Below are 18,029 nucleotides of genomic sequence, written 5' to 3' on the forward strand. Positions count from 1 at the left end.
GGTCTGTGAGCCCGTTTGCACTAACCCTTACGAGCACAATTGCTTTGGTTACATGTACTCCCTTATCCCAAAATACGTGTCACCTTAGCAAAAATCACGTTCATTAAGAAATCAATAAACACAATCGGTCGTTCACTAAACTACCCTTATTTTATAAACATATCTTAAAAATTGAACACTATTAAGAAGATGGAGTATAAAGGTATAGTTGAATAGCCATACTATTTTGTCTTGAATTCCTAACATCACACTTATTTTGGGACGGAGTGAGTACTTGTGAGATGAACAAGACACCTCATGTATTAGTTAAGGCGTGTTCAAGTTGACTCGAACATTACTTAAAAAGTATATTGTAGATTGATGACCTCATCTATATGATGTTGCTTTGCCAACTTCATTAGCAAATAGAAGTTAATTAGAATAAAATCGTTTTAGCGTATAGATGACCATTTCACTATCTATTTTCTATTTAATCCAAGAATCTCCAGATGTGACTATTTCACATTTCTAAAACTAACTTCTGACTTGCAAATAAAAAATATACTACCAATGTGTATATATACCCACAATCAAAATTCAAAAAGCACACCACCAAATAATATCTCTTTCTTTAGTACTAAAGTTATGATGGCTCAATACAGTTCAATTCTTACTATAATTGGGCTGATTTGTGTGCTCTTTTCATTTACAACTAATGCAACAAAACAGAACAATTCACAAATCTATATTGTTCATTGTGAGTTCCCTGGTGGGGAAAGAACTGCCAAATACCAAGATTTAGAAAGCTGGTATCTTTCTTTCTTGCCTGCAACAACCTCCGATAGTTCTCGTGAGGCACCACGTTTGATATATTCCTATCGAAATGTCCTAACGGGCTTTGCAGCTAAGTTATCACCAGAAGATATAAAGGAAATGGAAAAAATGGAAGGATTTGTTTCTGCACGCCCCCAGCAGCTACTTAAATTACACACCACACATAGTGTCAATTTCATGGGGTTGCAACAGAACATGGGGTTCTGGAAAGACTCGAATTATGGGAAAGGTGTGATTATTGGAGTTATTGACTCGGGAATTTTCCCAGACCACCCCTCATTTAGCGATGTCGGGATGCCACCTATCCCTGCTAAATGGAAAGGAGTTTGCGAGTCCGATTTCGCGACCAAGTGTAACAACAAGCTCATTGGAGCGAGGTCTTACCAACTTGCCAATGGTTCCCCAATAGATAATGATGGACATGGTACACACACAGCAAGCACAACTGCAGGAGCCTTTGTAGAAGGTGCTAATGTATTTGGGAATGCTAATGGGACTGCTGTTGGTGTTGCCCCTCTTGCCCACCTAGCCATATATAAGGTGTGTAATTCTGATGGTTGTTCTGACAGTGATATTTTAGCTGCCATGGATTCAGCTATAGATGATGGAGTAGATATTCTTTCAATGTCCCTTGGTGGAAGTCCAGTTCCTTTCTATGAAGACAGTATTGCTTTCGGGGCGTACGGTGCAACAGAAAGAGGGATTCTTGTAAGTTGCTCTGCTGGAAATAGTGGTTCATCCAGTTTCTCAGCAGGAAACACAGCCCCTTGGATTCTTACGGTAGGCGCCAGCACTATTGATAGAAAGATAAAAGCTACTGTTACACTTGGAAATAAAGAGGAATTTGAAGGGGAATCTGCTTATCGTCCACAGATTTCCGACTCAACATACTTCACTCTATATGATGCTGCAAAGAGTATAGGTGATCCATCTGAAACCCCTTATTGCAAACCAGGGTCTCTCACTGACCCTGCAATAAAAGGAAAGATTGTCATATGTTCGGCAGGTGTAGCTTCAAATATTGAAAAAGGACAAGCTGTGAAGGATGCTGGAGGTGTTGCCATGATTGTCATCAACCCGGCATATTATGGTGTCACAAAATCAGCTGATGCTCATGTTCTTCCAGCATTGGTTGTTTCAGCTGCAGATGGAATCAAAATTCTTGATTATACAAACTCAATATCAAACCCTATTGCTACAATCACTATGCAAGGAACAATAATTGGAGATAAAAATGCTCCCATAGTTGCTGCATTTTCTTCTCGCGGACCAAGTAAACCTAATCCTGGGATCTTGAAGCCTGACATAATTGGTCCTGGTGTTAATATCCTTGCTGCTTGGCCTACCTCCGTGGATGACAACAAAAACACCAAATCCACATTCAATATTATATCAGGCACCTCGATGTCTTGCCCTCACCTCAGTGGCGTAGCAGCTCTGCTGAAGAGCACACATCCTGATTGGTCTCCTGCTGCTATTAAGTCTGCAATCATGACAACCGCTGACACGTTAAACCTTGACAGTAGTCCAATACTAGATGAAAGGTTACTTCCTGCAGACATCTTTGCAATTGGTGCAGGACACGTTAATCCATCAAGGGCAAATGATCCAGGACTAGTTTATGATACCCCCTCCGAGGACTATTTACCTTATTTATGTGGTTTGGGATACACAGATGCACAGGTAGGTAGCCTGTTACGACGCACGGTGAATTGCTTGGAAGTGAAAAGTATCCCTGAAGCACAATTAAACTATCCTTCGTTTTCCATATTTGGACTTGGATCAACTCCTCAGACATATACAAGAACTGTGACCAACGTTGGTGATGTTGCATCATCTTACAAAGTAGAGATAGCTTCACCTATAGGAGTTGCCGTAGAAGTTGTACCCACAGAGCTAAATTTCTCCGAGTTGAACCAGAAGTTAACATACCAAGTGACATTTTCCAAGACAACCAGCAGTTCAGAAGTTGTGCTTGTTGAGGGATTCTTGAAATGGACTTCTACTAGGCACTCTGTGAGAAGTCCAATTGCAGTTGTGTTGGTCTAGTGAAATTTTTTTTGCTATGAGTGCATAAAGTACTCAAACAGTTTATTGTTTTTACTGTATACTTTATGTTACTTTTTCATTATTAATAAAGTGTTTCGCTGTTTGTTCACATCTGATTGAAGAATATAAAAGCATATATCCTCTTTGATAAATGTCAGTTTTTCATTGATCGTTTCTTTTACTTTTTATATATTTCATTTTTTTAAGAAGAGAGTTCAAAAATGCCTGTTATATCCAATCATATATGCTGTTTACAAAGCAAGCATAAGAGTTGAGAAAACCTGATACCATTCCCAAGAAAAATAGCTATTGTCACCAACTTTCAAATTTCATTCGTAAAATTCGTCCTGAAATTTCAATTGTAAATTTAGAACATTATAATAGTGTGATATGACATAATTATGTTTCTTCAACCCTCTAATTGTGAATATTCTCAGGGGACACTAAAATTATTAAGTATTCAATAAATTAGTGAAAAAGAATGATGCATATAGCGATTTTAAAAATAATTTGGAAGTGTCTTCATCTTGATTATCCTATTTGAAGAGGTCTGGTGTAAGGTCTCTTTCTCATGCTTTGTAAATTTATAGTTGCAGATGAGGTTGTCACTTTTTGAGAATATGAATAATGTACACTAGATAGATGATACTGTCACCCAAACGTGAATCCAAAAATTTAACTTAATGAATTCAAATTTTAGAGTTCTTTAACATTGAATTCATTACCCTTTTAAAATTATGATTTATAATATAATGTTTATTTAAATTTCGGAAAAGGGTCAAAATTGTCCCTGACATATGGCAAGCCACGTGGAAGTAATTCCTCCCCTTAATTAAGCTTTGTCAATTAAGATTCACTACAAGAAACTAGACCTTTAGCGGCGACTTTTGGTTTTCACATAATCACTGAAAATCTTTAGTGGCGATATTTTGGATATTTGTGGCGACTTTGTCGACGCTAAAGAACTAATTTCTTGTAATGATCCTAGTTGGCCACGGTTAGGTGGAGGGATTAGTCTCACGTCACTAAAAATTTGGATTGTTACCTCAAGAGGATATTTGTAGTCTCTTGAGATAATGGTGGAGAGATTTTTTTTATCTCAAAATGTAACGGAGTGTATAAATAATCTATTTTGCATAGTTCAAGGGTTAATTTTGACAAGCATGAAACTAGTTCAAGGATTCAACGATCTGGGGTTAAGGAGGCACCACACATGTTTTTTTCTCATTAAAAACAAAAGGTCAGATTAAGTGTTAATGCTTGATTTTGTCAATATTGACAAAGCTCAAAACTTATAAAACTTAGAAGTTATCATATTTTATAATAGAAGTAATTAACATCAGGCCAGTTGGGATTCTTTAAACTTTATTGTAATTCCCTTTCACAATCTCAGCATTAGTTTAGAGGGATTATATAGGGGAATGTACATGTATTTTTCAAATTTGGGGGAAAATTAAGCTAATGACATTATTGTTAAGTAACATAGTACTTTCTTTTTAATTTATATTTGTGGTGTTTTGGTTAACTTGTCGCACCTCAACTAATTCCATAGGATACTAGGTCAAAATCCGATTGTGGCATTGTATCAGAAGGTAGCATGTGGCAATTGAGATTTAGTCAACTCCATCTCATCAATGTTCAGGCTGCACACGGTCACGTTCATTAAGATATCAATACACACAATCTGTAGTTTAGTAAACTACCCTTATTTTATGAACGTCTCTTGTAAATTGAACACTAAAAAGAAAATGGAATATAAAGGTATAGTTAAAAAGTCATACTAATTTTTGTTTTGGATTTCCTAAGATAACACCTATTTTGGGACAGAGGGAGTACTTGTGAGGTGAACTAGTCAGCTCAGTTAAGGTGTGTTCAAGTTGACTCGAACATTACTTAAGTATATTGTCGATTAATGACTTCATCTATGTGATGTTGCTATGCCAACTTCATTAGCAAATAGAAGTTAATTAGAATAAAATCGTTTTAGCGTACAGATGACCAATTTACTTTCTATTTTCTATTAAATCCAAGAATCTCCAGATATGACTATTTCACATTTCTAAAACTAGCTTCTGACTTGCAAATAAAAAAATATACTTCCAATAAGTATATATTCCCTCAATCAAAATTCGAAAAACACTCACAAAATAACAGCTCTTTCACTAGTACTAAAGTTATGATGGCTCAATACAGTTCAATTCTCATTATAATTGTGCTGATTTGTGTGCTCTTTTCATTTACCACTAATGCAACAAAACAGAACAATTCACAAATCTATATTGTTCATTGTCAGTTCCCTGATGGGGAAATGTCAACCAGATATCAAGATTTAGAAAGCTGGTATCTTTCTTTCTTGCCTGCAACAACCTCAGATAGTTCTCGTGAGGCACCACGTTTGATATATTCCTATCGAAATGTCCTAACAGGTTTTGCAGCTAAGTTATCACCAGAGGATATTAAGGAAATGGAGAAAATGGAAGGATTTGTTTCTGCACGCCCCGACGAGATACTTAATTTACACACCACACATAGTGTCAATTTCATGGGGTTGCAACAGAACATGGGGTTCTGGAATGACTCGAATTATGGGAAAGGTGTGATTATTGGAGTTATTGACGGGGGAATTTTCCCGGACCACCCTTCGTTTAGCGATGATGGGATGCCACCTCCCCCTGCTAAATGGAAGGGTAAGTGTGAATTTAATGTCACAAAGTGTAACAACAAGCTCATTGGAGCCAGATTCTTCCCGAACTCGGGGATTGATCCATGGGATGAAAATGGACATGGTACACATACTGCTAGCACGGCTGCTGGAAGTTTCGTTCCAGGTGCTAACATTTTTGGCAATGCAAATGGCACAGCTGTGGGTGTTGCACCTCTTGCTCATGTTGCCGTTTACAAAGCGTGCTCTGCTTTCGGTTGTTTTGGGAGCGACATTTTGGCTGCAATGGATATGGCTATTGAAGATGGTGTGGATATTCTTTCAATTTCCCTTGGTAGTCTATCTAATGCTTTCCATAGAAACCCAATTGCACTTGGTGCACTTAGTGCTATCAAAAAGGGAATCTTCGTCAGCTGTTCTGGTGGAAATTCAGGACCATACAGTTTTTCATTGTCTAATGAAGCGCCCTGGGTTCTCACAGTTGGTGCAAGCACTATCGACAGAAAAATAAAGGCCACTGTTGTGCTTGGTAACAATCAAGAATTCGACGGAGAATCAGCTTTGCAACCTAATGACTTTCCTCCTACACTATTGCCTCTTGCCTATCCTGGAAGCAATTCTAGTGATTCTGATGCTAAATATTGTACCCCTGCTTCCCTGAACAACACGAATGTCATGGGAAAGATTGTGTTGTGTGAGGCTGGTAAAATAACGCGAGCTGATAAAGGTATAGCAGTGAAGGCAGCTGGTGGTGCTGCCATGATATTTATGAACCGAGAAGCCATGGCTAACACAACATTGGTCGAGGCATATGTCCTCCCAACGACATATGTTGGCTATGCTGATGGTCTAAAAATCAAAGAGTACATAGACTCAACACCAACCCCTACAGCCACAATTGTGTTCAAGGGAACTATAATCGGAGATGATCGTGCTCCAGTGGTTGCTGGATTTTCATCCAGGGGTCCAAGTTATGCAAGTCCTGGAATTCTAAAACCAGACATTATTGGTCCTGGCGTTAACATTCTAGCAGCTTGGCATATTTCCTTGGATAACAACACAAACACCAACTCGAGATTCAACATGATCTCAGGCACCTCAATGTCTTGTCCTCACCTCAGTGGCGTTGCAGCACTACTAAAAAGTGTTCACCCTGATTGGTCTCCAGCTGCAATTAAGTCAGCAATTATGACAACAGCCGATGTCTTAAACCTCGGATCCAACTTAATCGAGGATGAAACATACCGTCCGGCCAATGTTTTTGCCACTGGTGCAGGCCATGTTAATCCGTCAAAAGCAAATGATCCAGGCCTGATATATGACATAGAGCCAGCCGTTTACTTACCTTATTTATGTGGTCTAAATTACACAGACACACAAGTTGGATTCTTTTTTCCGGGCAAAGTGAATTGTTCAGAGGTTACTAGCATCTCAGATGGTCAACTAAATTATCCATCGTTTTCGATCCAAGTCAGAGTCAACTCAGCAGCTCAAGTATATTCAAGAACTGTGATGAATGTTGGACAAGCCAACTCAACATACAGAGTTGAAATTGATTCACCGCCAGGTCTTGATGTGAAAGTTGAACCAACTACACTTGTTTTTTCAGAGGTGAAACAAGCATTGAGCTATCAAGTGACATTTACACCTCTGGATACCATACCGAACACTACTTTTAATCAGGGATCTCTCAGATGGATTTCTGAAAAACACATTGTTAGGAGCCCAATTGCTGTTCGATTTTTCCTTTTTTGAAGAAATAAATGAAGAATCTGATCTCAGTGACACACTCATCGAGATTTTTCTTTTGCAATAAAACCATGTTCAATATACATTCTAATAAATACAAATGAATCAACTCATGATAAACGGATGACATGATATCGGACACTTAGGCTTAGATCTCATTTCCTTTAGTACTATATCTATTCAATGTTTTGGAGTTGCTTTCATCTTCAAACACTGCTTATTGTCGTATTAACTCTAAAAATGTCTACATTCATCTAATCAATTCAAGTTAATTTACTCAAGTACAAAATCTTAATGAATTACTCATTTATTAACCAACCTTCTCTCAAAACAAGGAAAATGACTTCCCTACTTTCCAAAAATGAAAATTTCCAATTCTAAGCCTCTTCAAAAAAAATTTCACATTGCCGGACGTTACAGCAGTGTTCTATCTTCTCACTTCAAATAGGGATATTACTGACCAAAGGTTAAAACCTATAGAACGTTATTGACTTGTTGAGGTAATTCCTGCAAAAAAAAATAGAAATTAGTGAAAATTGTGTCTTATGCAGTGTAATATAATATCGGAAATAAACCATCTTCATGTCATCTTTTGCCAACGTCTTCTATTCTATAGTTCAAAGTACACTTCTTGTGCCTTGAACTCACTCAACCTTAAATTGTCAAATTTAAGAGCATATATATAATTTGATATGGTTGAAATAATACAACAAATGTGGGGTGATTGAAGAGATTTAAGGTGTTATAAATATTTGTAGAATTTAGTATAGCCATTTAAAGTGCAAGTTGAAATTGATTGACAATGGACCTATTTGAATGACTTGATTATTGCATATATGGAAAATGATTGTCCAAACCTATAAATTTGAGCATCTAAATATAGTTAGTAGGTAGACTGTATAATAAATTATAACTTAAAGCTAGTAGATGCAACTTATAGTAATTCAAAAGATCATAGCCACTGAATTTTAATATTTTCGTCGAGTAAGCAAAAAAAACAGCAATGAAAATTTTTGAATTATGTTCATCCAAATCAATAAATAAAAGTAGTGACATAAATATTTTTCATACTATCTCTGGATAAATGAAGTATGATCCTTACCTATATGCTCCAAATGTTGCTGGCTGACCAAGTAAACCAAATCAAAAGAGCAATGATTGCATCATGGGAAAAAAATATATAGTGCACAACTTACAAAAAATATGAAAAAGGCTAAAGTCAAGTGTGAATCATCTATGAATATATAACATTAATAGTAATGTCACGAACTTAGGCCTTTTTATATAAATTCTATAAAGAGAATATTTTTTCACCATTAATCCAAGGAATTTGAAAAGACCAAAAATGAATGATATTATCATATGAATGAATAAATTAATATCAACCCTTCCTCTTCTTTCAGTTTTAAACCGGTAGTAATTACAATGAAAACATTGTCTTTTCATATGATGATAATATCATTAGTATTAATTAGTATACTACGGTCAGTTTATTGTTTAATAATTTAATATTTAATTAATTATACATTTTATGAAGAGATTTTTGGATTATTATTATTATTATTATTATTATTATTATTATATACATATAAATTATAGATGATAAATATGTATTAAATTAGATATTTTAATTAGGAATTAATCTAAGGAAGTGCAAAAGTCATTAACATATTAATTAAAATGATACAATTTAATATTTAAATTAAATAATTAAATGTTTTATAATATTTTAATTTATAATAGGGGTAAAATCTTAATTCAACTTTTAACTTTTTTTGTTCCCACTTATAATAATATATGATATGATATATAAATATAATATATATATTTGATACTAGGTCAAAATCCGATTGTGGCACTGTATCAGAAGGTAGCATGTGGCTATTGAGATCTAGTCAACTCAGCTCAGCAACGCTCAGGCCGCACCCGATCTTTAGCTCTCAAGTGATTAGGTATATTTCTAGACTTATTTCGGTCCCCAAGGAGATGATAAAATAATCGAGCCATCGCCCATCGGAGTAACCATCCGGAGATTTCAGGTTAAAAATTCAGCTACTACACTAGGTCTGTGAGCCCGTTTGCACTAACCCTTACGAGCACAATTGCTTTGGTTACATGTACTCCCTTATCCCAAAATACGTGTCACCTTAGCAAAAATCACGTTCATTAAGAAATCAATAAACACAATCGGTCGTTCACTAAACTACCCTTATTTTATAAACATATCTTAAAAATTGAACACTATTAAGAAGATGGAGTATAAAGGTATAGTTGAATAGCCATACTATTTTGTCTTGAATTCCTAACATCACACTTATTTTGGGACGGAGTGAGTACTTGTGAGATGAACAAGACACCTCATGTATTAGTTAAGGCGTGTTCAAGTTGACTCGAACATTACTTAAAAAGTATATTGTAGATTGATGACCTCATCTATATGATGTTGCTTTGCCAACTTCATTAGCAAATAGAAGTTAATTAGAATAAAATCGTTTTAGCGTATAGATGACCATTTCACTATCTATTTTCTATTTAATCCAAGAATCTCCAGATGTGACTATTTCACATTTCTAAAACTAACTTCTGACTTGCAAATAAAAAATATACTACCAATGTGTATATATACCCACAATCAAAATTCAAAAAGCACACCACCAAATAATATCTCTTTCTTTAGTACTAAAGTTATGATGGCTCAATACAGTTCAATTCTTACTATAATTGGGCTGATTTGTGTGCTCTTTTCATTTACAACTAATGCAACAAAACAGAACAATTCACAAATCTATATTGTTCATTGTGAGTTCCCTGGTGGGGAAAGAACTGCCAAATACCAAGATTTAGAAAGCTGGTATCTTTCTTTCTTGCCTGCAACAACCTCCGATAGTTCTCGTGAGGCACCACGTTTGATATATTCCTATCGAAATGTCCTAACGGGCTTTGCAGCTAAGTTATCACCAGAAGATATAAAGGAAATGGAAAAAATGGAAGGATTTGTTTCTGCACGCCCCCAGCAGCTACTTAAATTACACACCACACATAGTGTCAATTTCATGGGGTTGCAACAGAACATGGGGTTCTGGAAAGACTCGAATTATGGGAAAGGTGTGATTATTGGAGTTATTGACTCGGGAATTTTCCCAGACCACCCCTCATTTAGCGATGTCGGGATGCCACCTATCCCTGCTAAATGGAAAGGAGTTTGCGAGTCCGATTTCGCGACCAAGTGTAACAACAAGCTCATTGGAGCGAGGTCTTACCAACTTGCCAATGGTTCCCCAATAGATAATGATGGACATGGTACACACACAGCAAGCACAACTGCAGGAGCCTTTGTAGAAGGTGCTAATGTATTTGGGAATGCTAATGGGACTGCTGTTGGTGTTGCCCCTCTTGCCCACCTAGCCATATATAAGGTGTGTAATTCTGATGGTTGTTCTGACAGTGATATTTTAGCTGCCATGGATTCAGCTATAGATGATGGAGTAGATATTCTTTCAATGTCCCTTGGTGGAAGTCCAGTTCCTTTCTATGAAGACAGTATTGCTTTCGGGGCGTACGGTGCAACAGAAAGAGGGATTCTTGTAAGTTGCTCTGCTGGAAATAGTGGTTCATCCAGTTTCTCAGCAGGAAACACAGCCCCTTGGATTCTTACGGTAGGCGCCAGCACTATTGATAGAAAGATAAAAGCTACTGTTACACTTGGAAATAAAGAGGAATTTGAAGGGGAATCTGCTTATCGTCCACAGATTTCCGACTCAACATACTTCACTCTATATGATGCTGCAAAGAGTATAGGTGATCCATCTGAAACCCCTTATTGCAAACCAGGGTCTCTCACTGACCCTGCAATAAAAGGAAAGATTGTCATATGTTCGGCAGGTGTAGCTTCAAATATTGAAAAAGGACAAGCTGTGAAGGATGCTGGAGGTGTTGCCATGATTGTCATCAACCCGGCATATTATGGTGTCACAAAATCAGCTGATGCTCATGTTCTTCCAGCATTGGTTGTTTCAGCTGCAGATGGAATCAAAATTCTTGATTATACAAACTCAATATCAAACCCTATTGCTACAATCACTATGCAAGGAACAATAATTGGAGATAAAAATGCTCCCATAGTTGCTGCATTTTCTTCTCGCGGACCAAGTAAACCTAATCCTGGGATCTTGAAGCCTGACATAATTGGTCCTGGTGTTAATATCCTTGCTGCTTGGCCTACCTCCGTGGATGACAACAAAAACACCAAATCCACATTCAATATTATATCAGGCACCTCGATGTCTTGCCCTCACCTCAGTGGCGTAGCAGCTCTGCTGAAGAGCACACATCCTGATTGGTCTCCTGCTGCTATTAAGTCTGCAATCATGACAACCGCTGACACGTTAAACCTTGACAGTAGTCCAATACTAGATGAAAGGTTACTTCCTGCAGACATCTTTGCAATTGGTGCAGGACACGTTAATCCATCAAGGGCAAATGATCCAGGACTAGTTTATGATACCCCCTCCGAGGACTATTTACCTTATTTATGTGGTTTGGGATACACAGATGCACAGGTAGGTAGCCTGTTACGACGCACGGTGAATTGCTTGGAAGTGAAAAGTATCCCTGAAGCACAATTAAACTATCCTTCGTTTTCCATATTTGGACTTGGATCAACTCCTCAGACATATACAAGAACTGTGACCAACGTTGGTGATGTTGCATCATCTTACAAAGTAGAGATAGCTTCACCTATAGGAGTTGCCGTAGAAGTTGTACCCACAGAGCTAAATTTCTCCGAGTTGAACCAGAAGTTAACATACCAAGTGACATTTTCCAAGACAACCAGCAGTTCAGAAGTTGTGCTTGTTGAGGGATTCTTGAAATGGACTTCTACTAGGCACTCTGTGAGAAGTCCAATTGCAGTTGTGTTGGTCTAGTGAAATTTTTTTTGCTATGAGTGCATAAAGTACTCAAACAGTTTATTGTTTTTACTGTATACTTTATGTTACTTTTTCATTATTAATAAAGTGTTTCGCTGTTTGTTCACATCTGATTGAAGAATATAAAAGCATATATCCTCTTTGATAAATGTCAGTTTTTCATTGATCGTTTCTTTTACTTTTTATATATTTCATTTTTTTAAGAAGAGAGTTCAAAAATGCCTGTTATATCCAATCATATATGCTGTTTACAAAGCAAGCATAAGAGTTGAGAAAACCTGATACCATTCCCAAGAAAAATAGCTATTGTCACCAACTTTCAAATTTCATTCGTAAAATTCGTCCTGAAATTTCAATTGTAAATTTAGAACATTATAATAGTGTGATATGACATAATTATGTTTCTTCAACCCTCTAATTGTGAATATTCTCAGGGGACACTAAAATTATTAAGTATTCAATAAATTAGTGAAAAAGAATGATGCATATAGCGATTTTAAAAATAATTTGGAAGTGTCTTCATCTTGATTATCCTATTTGAAGAGGTCTGGTGTAAGGTCTCTTTCTCATGCTTTGTAAATTTATAGTTGCAGATGAGGTTGTCACTTTTTGAGAATATGAATAATGTACACTAGATAGATGATACTGTCACCCAAACGTGAATCCAAAAATTTAACTTAATGAATTCAAATTTTAGAGTTCTTTAACATTGAATTCATTACCCTTTTAAAATTATGATTTATAATATAATGTTTATTTAAATTTCGGAAAAGGGTCAAAATTGTCCCTGACATATGGCAAGCCACGTGGAAGTAATTCCTCCCCTTAATTAAGCTTTGTCAATTAAGATTCACTACAAGAAACTAGACCTTTAGCGGCGACTTTTGGTTTTCACATAATCACTGAAAATCTTTAGTGGCGATATTTTGGATATTTGTGGCGACTTTGTCGACGCTAAAGAACTAATTTCTTGTAATGATCCTAGTTGGCCACGGTTAGGTGGAGGGATTAGTCTCACGTCACTAAAAATTTGGATTGTTACCTCAAGAGGATATTTGTAGTCTCTTGAGATAATGGTGGAGAGATTTTTTTTATCTCAAAATGTAACGGAGTGTATAAATAATCTATTTTGCATAGTTCAAGGGTTAATTTTGACAAGCATGAAACTAGTTCAAGGATTCAACGATCTGGGGTTAAGGAGGCACCACACATGTTTTTTTCTCATTAAAAACAAAAGGTCAGATTAAGTGTTAATGCTTGATTTTGTCAATATTGACAAAGCTCAAAACTTATAAAACTTAGAAGTTATCATATTTTATAATAGAAGTAATTAACATCAGGCCAGTTGGGATTCTTTAAACTTTATTGTAATTCCCTTTCACAATCTCAGCATTAGTTTAGAGGGATTATATAGGGGAATGTACATGTATTTTTCAAATTTGGGGGAAAATTAAGCTAATGACATTATTGTTAAGTAACATAGTACTTTCTTTTTAATTTATATTTGTGGTGTTTTGGTTAACTTGTCGCACCTCAACTAATTCCATAGGATACTAGGTCAAAATCCGATTGTGGCATTGTATCAGAAGGTAGCATGTGGCAATTGAGATTTAGTCAACTCCATCTCATCAATGTTCAGGCTGCACACGGTCACGTTCATTAAGATATCAATACACACAATCTGTAGTTTAGTAAACTACCCTTATTTTATGAACGTCTCTTGTAAATTGAACACTAAAAAGAAAATGGAATATAAAGGTATAGTTAAAAAGTCATACTAATTTTTGTTTTGGATTTCCTAAGATAACACCTATTTTGGGACAGAGGGAGTACTTGTGAGGTGAACTAGTCAGCTCAGTTAAGGTGTGTTCAAGTTGACTCGAACATTACTTAAGTATATTGTCGATTAATGACTTCATCTATGTGATGTTGCTATGCCAACTTCATTAGCAAATAGAAGTTAATTAGAATAAAATCGTTTTAGCGTACAGATGACCAATTTACTTTCTATTTTCTATTAAATCCAAGAATCTCCAGATATGACTATTTCACATTTCTAAAACTAGCTTCTGACTTGCAAATAAAAAAATATACTTCCAATAAGTATATATTCCCTCAATCAAAATTCGAAAAACACTCACAAAATAACAGCTCTTTCACTAGTACTAAAGTTATGATGGCTCAATACAGTTCAATTCTCATTATAATTGTGCTGATTTGTGTGCTCTTTTCATTTACCACTAATGCAACAAAACAGAACAATTCACAAATCTATATTGTTCATTGTCAGTTCCCTGATGGGGAAATGTCAACCAGATATCAAGATTTAGAAAGCTGGTATCTTTCTTTCTTGCCTGCAACAACCTCAGATAGTTCTCGTGAGGCACCACGTTTGATATATTCCTATCGAAATGTCCTAACAGGTTTTGCAGCTAAGTTATCACCAGAGGATATTAAGGAAATGGAGAAAATGGAAGGATTTGTTTCTGCACGCCCCGACGAGATACTTAATTTACACACCACACATAGTGTCAATTTCATGGGGTTGCAACAGAACATGGGGTTCTGGAATGACTCGAATTATGGGAAAGGTGTGATTATTGGAGTTATTGACGGGGGAATTTTCCCGGACCACCCTTCGTTTAGCGATGATGGGATGCCACCTCCCCCTGCTAAATGGAAGGGTAAGTGTGAATTTAATGTCACAAAGTGTAACAACAAGCTCATTGGAGCCAGATTCTTCCCGAACTCGGGGATTGATCCATGGGATGAAAATGGACATGGTACACATACTGCTAGCACGGCTGCTGGAAGTTTCGTTCCAGGTGCTAACATTTTTGGCAATGCAAATGGCACAGCTGTGGGTGTTGCACCTCTTGCTCATGTTGCCGTTTACAAAGCGTGCTCTGCTTTCGGTTGTTTTGGGAGCGACATTTTGGCTGCAATGGATATGGCTATTGAAGATGGTGTGGATATTCTTTCAATTTCCCTTGGTAGTCTATCTAATGCTTTCCATAGAAACCCAATTGCACTTGGTGCACTTAGTGCTATCAAAAAGGGAATCTTCGTCAGCTGTTCTGGTGGAAATTCAGGACCATACAGTTTTTCATTGTCTAATGAAGCGCCCTGGGTTCTCACAGTTGGTGCAAGCACTATCGACAGAAAAATAAAGGCCACTGTTGTGCTTGGTAACAATCAAGAATTCGACGGAGAATCAGCTTTGCAACCTAATGACTTTCCTCCTACACTATTGCCTCTTGCCTATCCTGGAAGCAATTCTAGTGATTCTGATGCTAAATATTGTACCCCTGCTTCCCTGAACAACACGAATGTCATGGGAAAGATTGTGTTGTGTGAGGCTGGTAAAATAACGCGAGCTGATAAAGGTATAGCAGTGAAGGCAGCTGGTGGTGCTGCCATGATATTTATGAACCGAGAAGCCATGGCTAACACAACATTGGTCGAGGCATATGTCCTCCCAACGACATATGTTGGCTATGCTGATGGTCTAAAAATCAAAGAGTACATAGACTCAACACCAACCCCTACAGCCACAATTGTGTTCAAGGGAACTATAATCGGAGATGATCGTGCTCCAGTGGTTGCTGGATTTTCATCCAGGGGTCCAAGTTATGCAAGTCCTGGAATTCTAAAACCAGACATTATTGGTCCTGGCGTTAACATTCTAGCAGCTTGGCATATTTCCTTGGATAACAACACAAACACCAACTCGAGATTCAACATGATCTCAGGCACCTCAATGTCTTGTCCTCACCTCAGTGGCGTTGCAGCACTACTAAAAAGTGTTCACCCTGATTGGTCTCCAGCTGCAATTAAGTCAGCAATTATGACAACAGCCGATGTCTTAAACCTCGGATCCAACTTAATCGAGGATGAAACATACCGTCCGGCCAATGTTTTTGCCACTGGTGCAGGCCATGTTAATCCGTCAAAAGCAAATGATCCAGGCCTGATATATGACATAGAGCCAGCCGTTTACTTACCTTATTTATGTGGTCTAAATTACACAGACACACAAGTTGGATTCTTTTTTCCGGGCAAAGTGAATTGTTCAGAGGTTACTAGCATCTCAGATGGTCAACTAAATTATCCATCGTTTTCGATCCAAGTCAGAGTCAACTCAGCAGCTCAAGTATATTCAAGAACTGTGATGAATGTTGGACAAGCCAACTCAACATACAGAGTTGAAATTGATTCACCGCCAGGTCTTGATGTGAAAGTTGAACCAACTACACTTGTTTTTTCAGAGGTGAAACAAGCATTGAGCTATCAAGTGACATTTACACCTCTGGATACCATACCGAACACTACTTTTAATCAGGGATCTCTCAGATGGATTTCTGAAAAACACATTGTTAGGAGCCCAATTGCTGTTCGATTTTTCCTTTTTTGAAGAAATAAATGAAGAATCTGATCTCAGTGACACACTCATCGAGATTTTTCTTTTGCAATAAAACCATGTTCAATATACATTCTAATAAATACAAATGAATCAACTCATGATAAACGGATGACATGATATCGGACACTTAGGCTTAGATCTCATTTCCTTTAGTACTATATCTATTCAATGTTTTGGAGTTGCTTTCATCTTCAAACACTGCTTATTGTCGTATTAACTCTAAAAATGTCTACATTCATCTAATCAATTCAAGTTAATTTACTCAAGTACAAAATCTTAATGAATTACTCATTTATTAACCAACCTTCTCTCAAAACAAGGAAAATGACTTCCCTACTTTCCAAAAATGAAAATTTCCAATTCTAAGCCTCTTCAAAAAAAATTTCACATTGCCGGACGTTACAGCAGTGTTCTATCTTCTCACTTCAAATAGGGATATTACTGACCAAAGGTTAAAACCTATAGAACGTTATTGACTTGTTGAGGTAATTCCTGCAAAAAAAAATAGAAATTAGTGAAAATTGTGTCTTATGCAGTGTAATATAATATCGGAAATAAACCATCTTCATGTCATCTTTTGCCAACGTCTTCTATTCTATAGTTCAAAGTACACTTCTTGTGCCTTGAACTCACTCAACCTTAAATTGTCAAATTTAAGAGCATATATATAATTTGATATGGTTGAAATAATACAACAAATGTGGGGTGATTGAAGAGATTTAAGGTGTTATAAATATTTGTAGAATTTAGTATAGCCATTTAAAGTGCAAGTTGAAATTGATTGACAATGGACCTATTTGAATGACTTGATTATTGCATATATGGAAAATGATTGTCCAAACCTATAAATTTGAGCATCTAAATATAGTTAGTAGGTAGACTGTATAATAAATTATAACTTAAAGCTAGTAGATGCAACTTATAGTAATTCAAAAGATCATAGCCACTGAATTTTAATATTTTCGTCGAGTAAGCAAAAAAAACAGCAATGAAAATTTTTGAATTATGTTCATCCAAATCAATAAATAAAAGTAGTGACATAAATATTTTTCATACTATCTCTGGATAAATGAAGTATGATCCTTACCTATATGCTCCAAATGTTGCTGGCTGACCAAGTAAACCAAATCAAAAGAGCAATGATTGCATCATGGGAAAAAAATATATAGTGCACAACTTACAAAAAATATGAAAAAGGCTAAAGTCAAGTGTGAATCATCTATGAATATATAACATTAATAGTAATGTCACGAACTTAGGCCTTTTTATATAAATTCTATAAAGAGAATATTTTTTCACCATTAATCCAAGGAATTTGAAAAGACCAAAAATGAATGATATTATCATATGAATGAATAAATTAATATCAACCCTTCCTCTTCTTTCAGTTTTAAACCGGTAGTAA

General features: G+C 36.4%; 4 protein-coding genes across 4 annotated transcripts; all 4 read left to right on the forward strand.

The window, feature by feature from the left end:
* Nucleotides 1–624: 624 nt before the first annotated feature.
* LOC125827148 (subtilisin-like protease 4) lies at nucleotides 625–2,862 on the forward strand. The gene has a single exon (XM_049506508.1). The coding sequence runs from the start codon at nucleotides 625–627 to the stop codon at nucleotides 2,860–2,862; it is 2,238 nt and encodes a 745-aa protein (XP_049362465.1).
* Nucleotides 2,863–5,041: 2,179 nt separating this feature from the next.
* LOC125826715 (subtilisin-like protease) lies at nucleotides 5,042–7,279 on the forward strand. The gene has a single exon (XM_049506060.1). It carries the CDS (start codon nucleotides 5,042–5,044, stop codon nucleotides 7,277–7,279), a length of 2,238 nt encoding a protein of 745 aa, XP_049362017.1.
* A 2,681-nt stretch (nucleotides 7,280–9,960) lies between these two features.
* On the forward strand, nucleotides 9,961–12,198 carry LOC125827146 (subtilisin-like protease 4). Its single transcript, XM_049506506.1, has one exon. It carries the CDS (start codon nucleotides 9,961–9,963, stop codon nucleotides 12,196–12,198), a length of 2,238 nt encoding a protein of 745 aa, XP_049362463.1.
* A 2,179-nt stretch (nucleotides 12,199–14,377) lies between these two features.
* Nucleotides 14,378–16,615, forward strand: LOC125826716 (subtilisin-like protease). The gene has a single exon (XM_049506061.1). The coding sequence runs from the start codon at nucleotides 14,378–14,380 to the stop codon at nucleotides 16,613–16,615; it is 2,238 nt and encodes a 745-aa protein (XP_049362018.1).
* Nucleotides 16,616–18,029: the final 1,414 nt, after the last annotated feature.

This window comes from Solanum verrucosum, unplaced genomic scaffold, assembly GCF_900185275.1.
Source record: "Solanum verrucosum unplaced genomic scaffold, falcon-dt-bn FXZP01000060.1, whole genome shotgun sequence".
In the NCBI taxonomy this organism is placed as follows: domain Eukaryota; kingdom Viridiplantae; phylum Streptophyta; class Magnoliopsida; order Solanales; family Solanaceae; genus Solanum; species Solanum verrucosum.

Bases quoted from the DNA above. Each gene is read 5' to 3' on its own strand.
- LOC125827148 (XM_049506508.1), top strand. From the start codon at position 625: ATGATGGCTCAATACAGTTCAATTCTTACTATAATTGGGCTGATTTGT.
- LOC125826715 (XM_049506060.1), top strand. From the start codon at position 5,042: ATGGCTCAATACAGTTCAATTCTCATTATAATTGTGCTGATTTGTGTG.
- LOC125827146 (XM_049506506.1), top strand. From the start codon at position 9,961: ATGATGGCTCAATACAGTTCAATTCTTACTATAATTGGGCTGATTTGT.
- LOC125826716 (XM_049506061.1), top strand. From the start codon at position 14,378: ATGGCTCAATACAGTTCAATTCTCATTATAATTGTGCTGATTTGTGTG.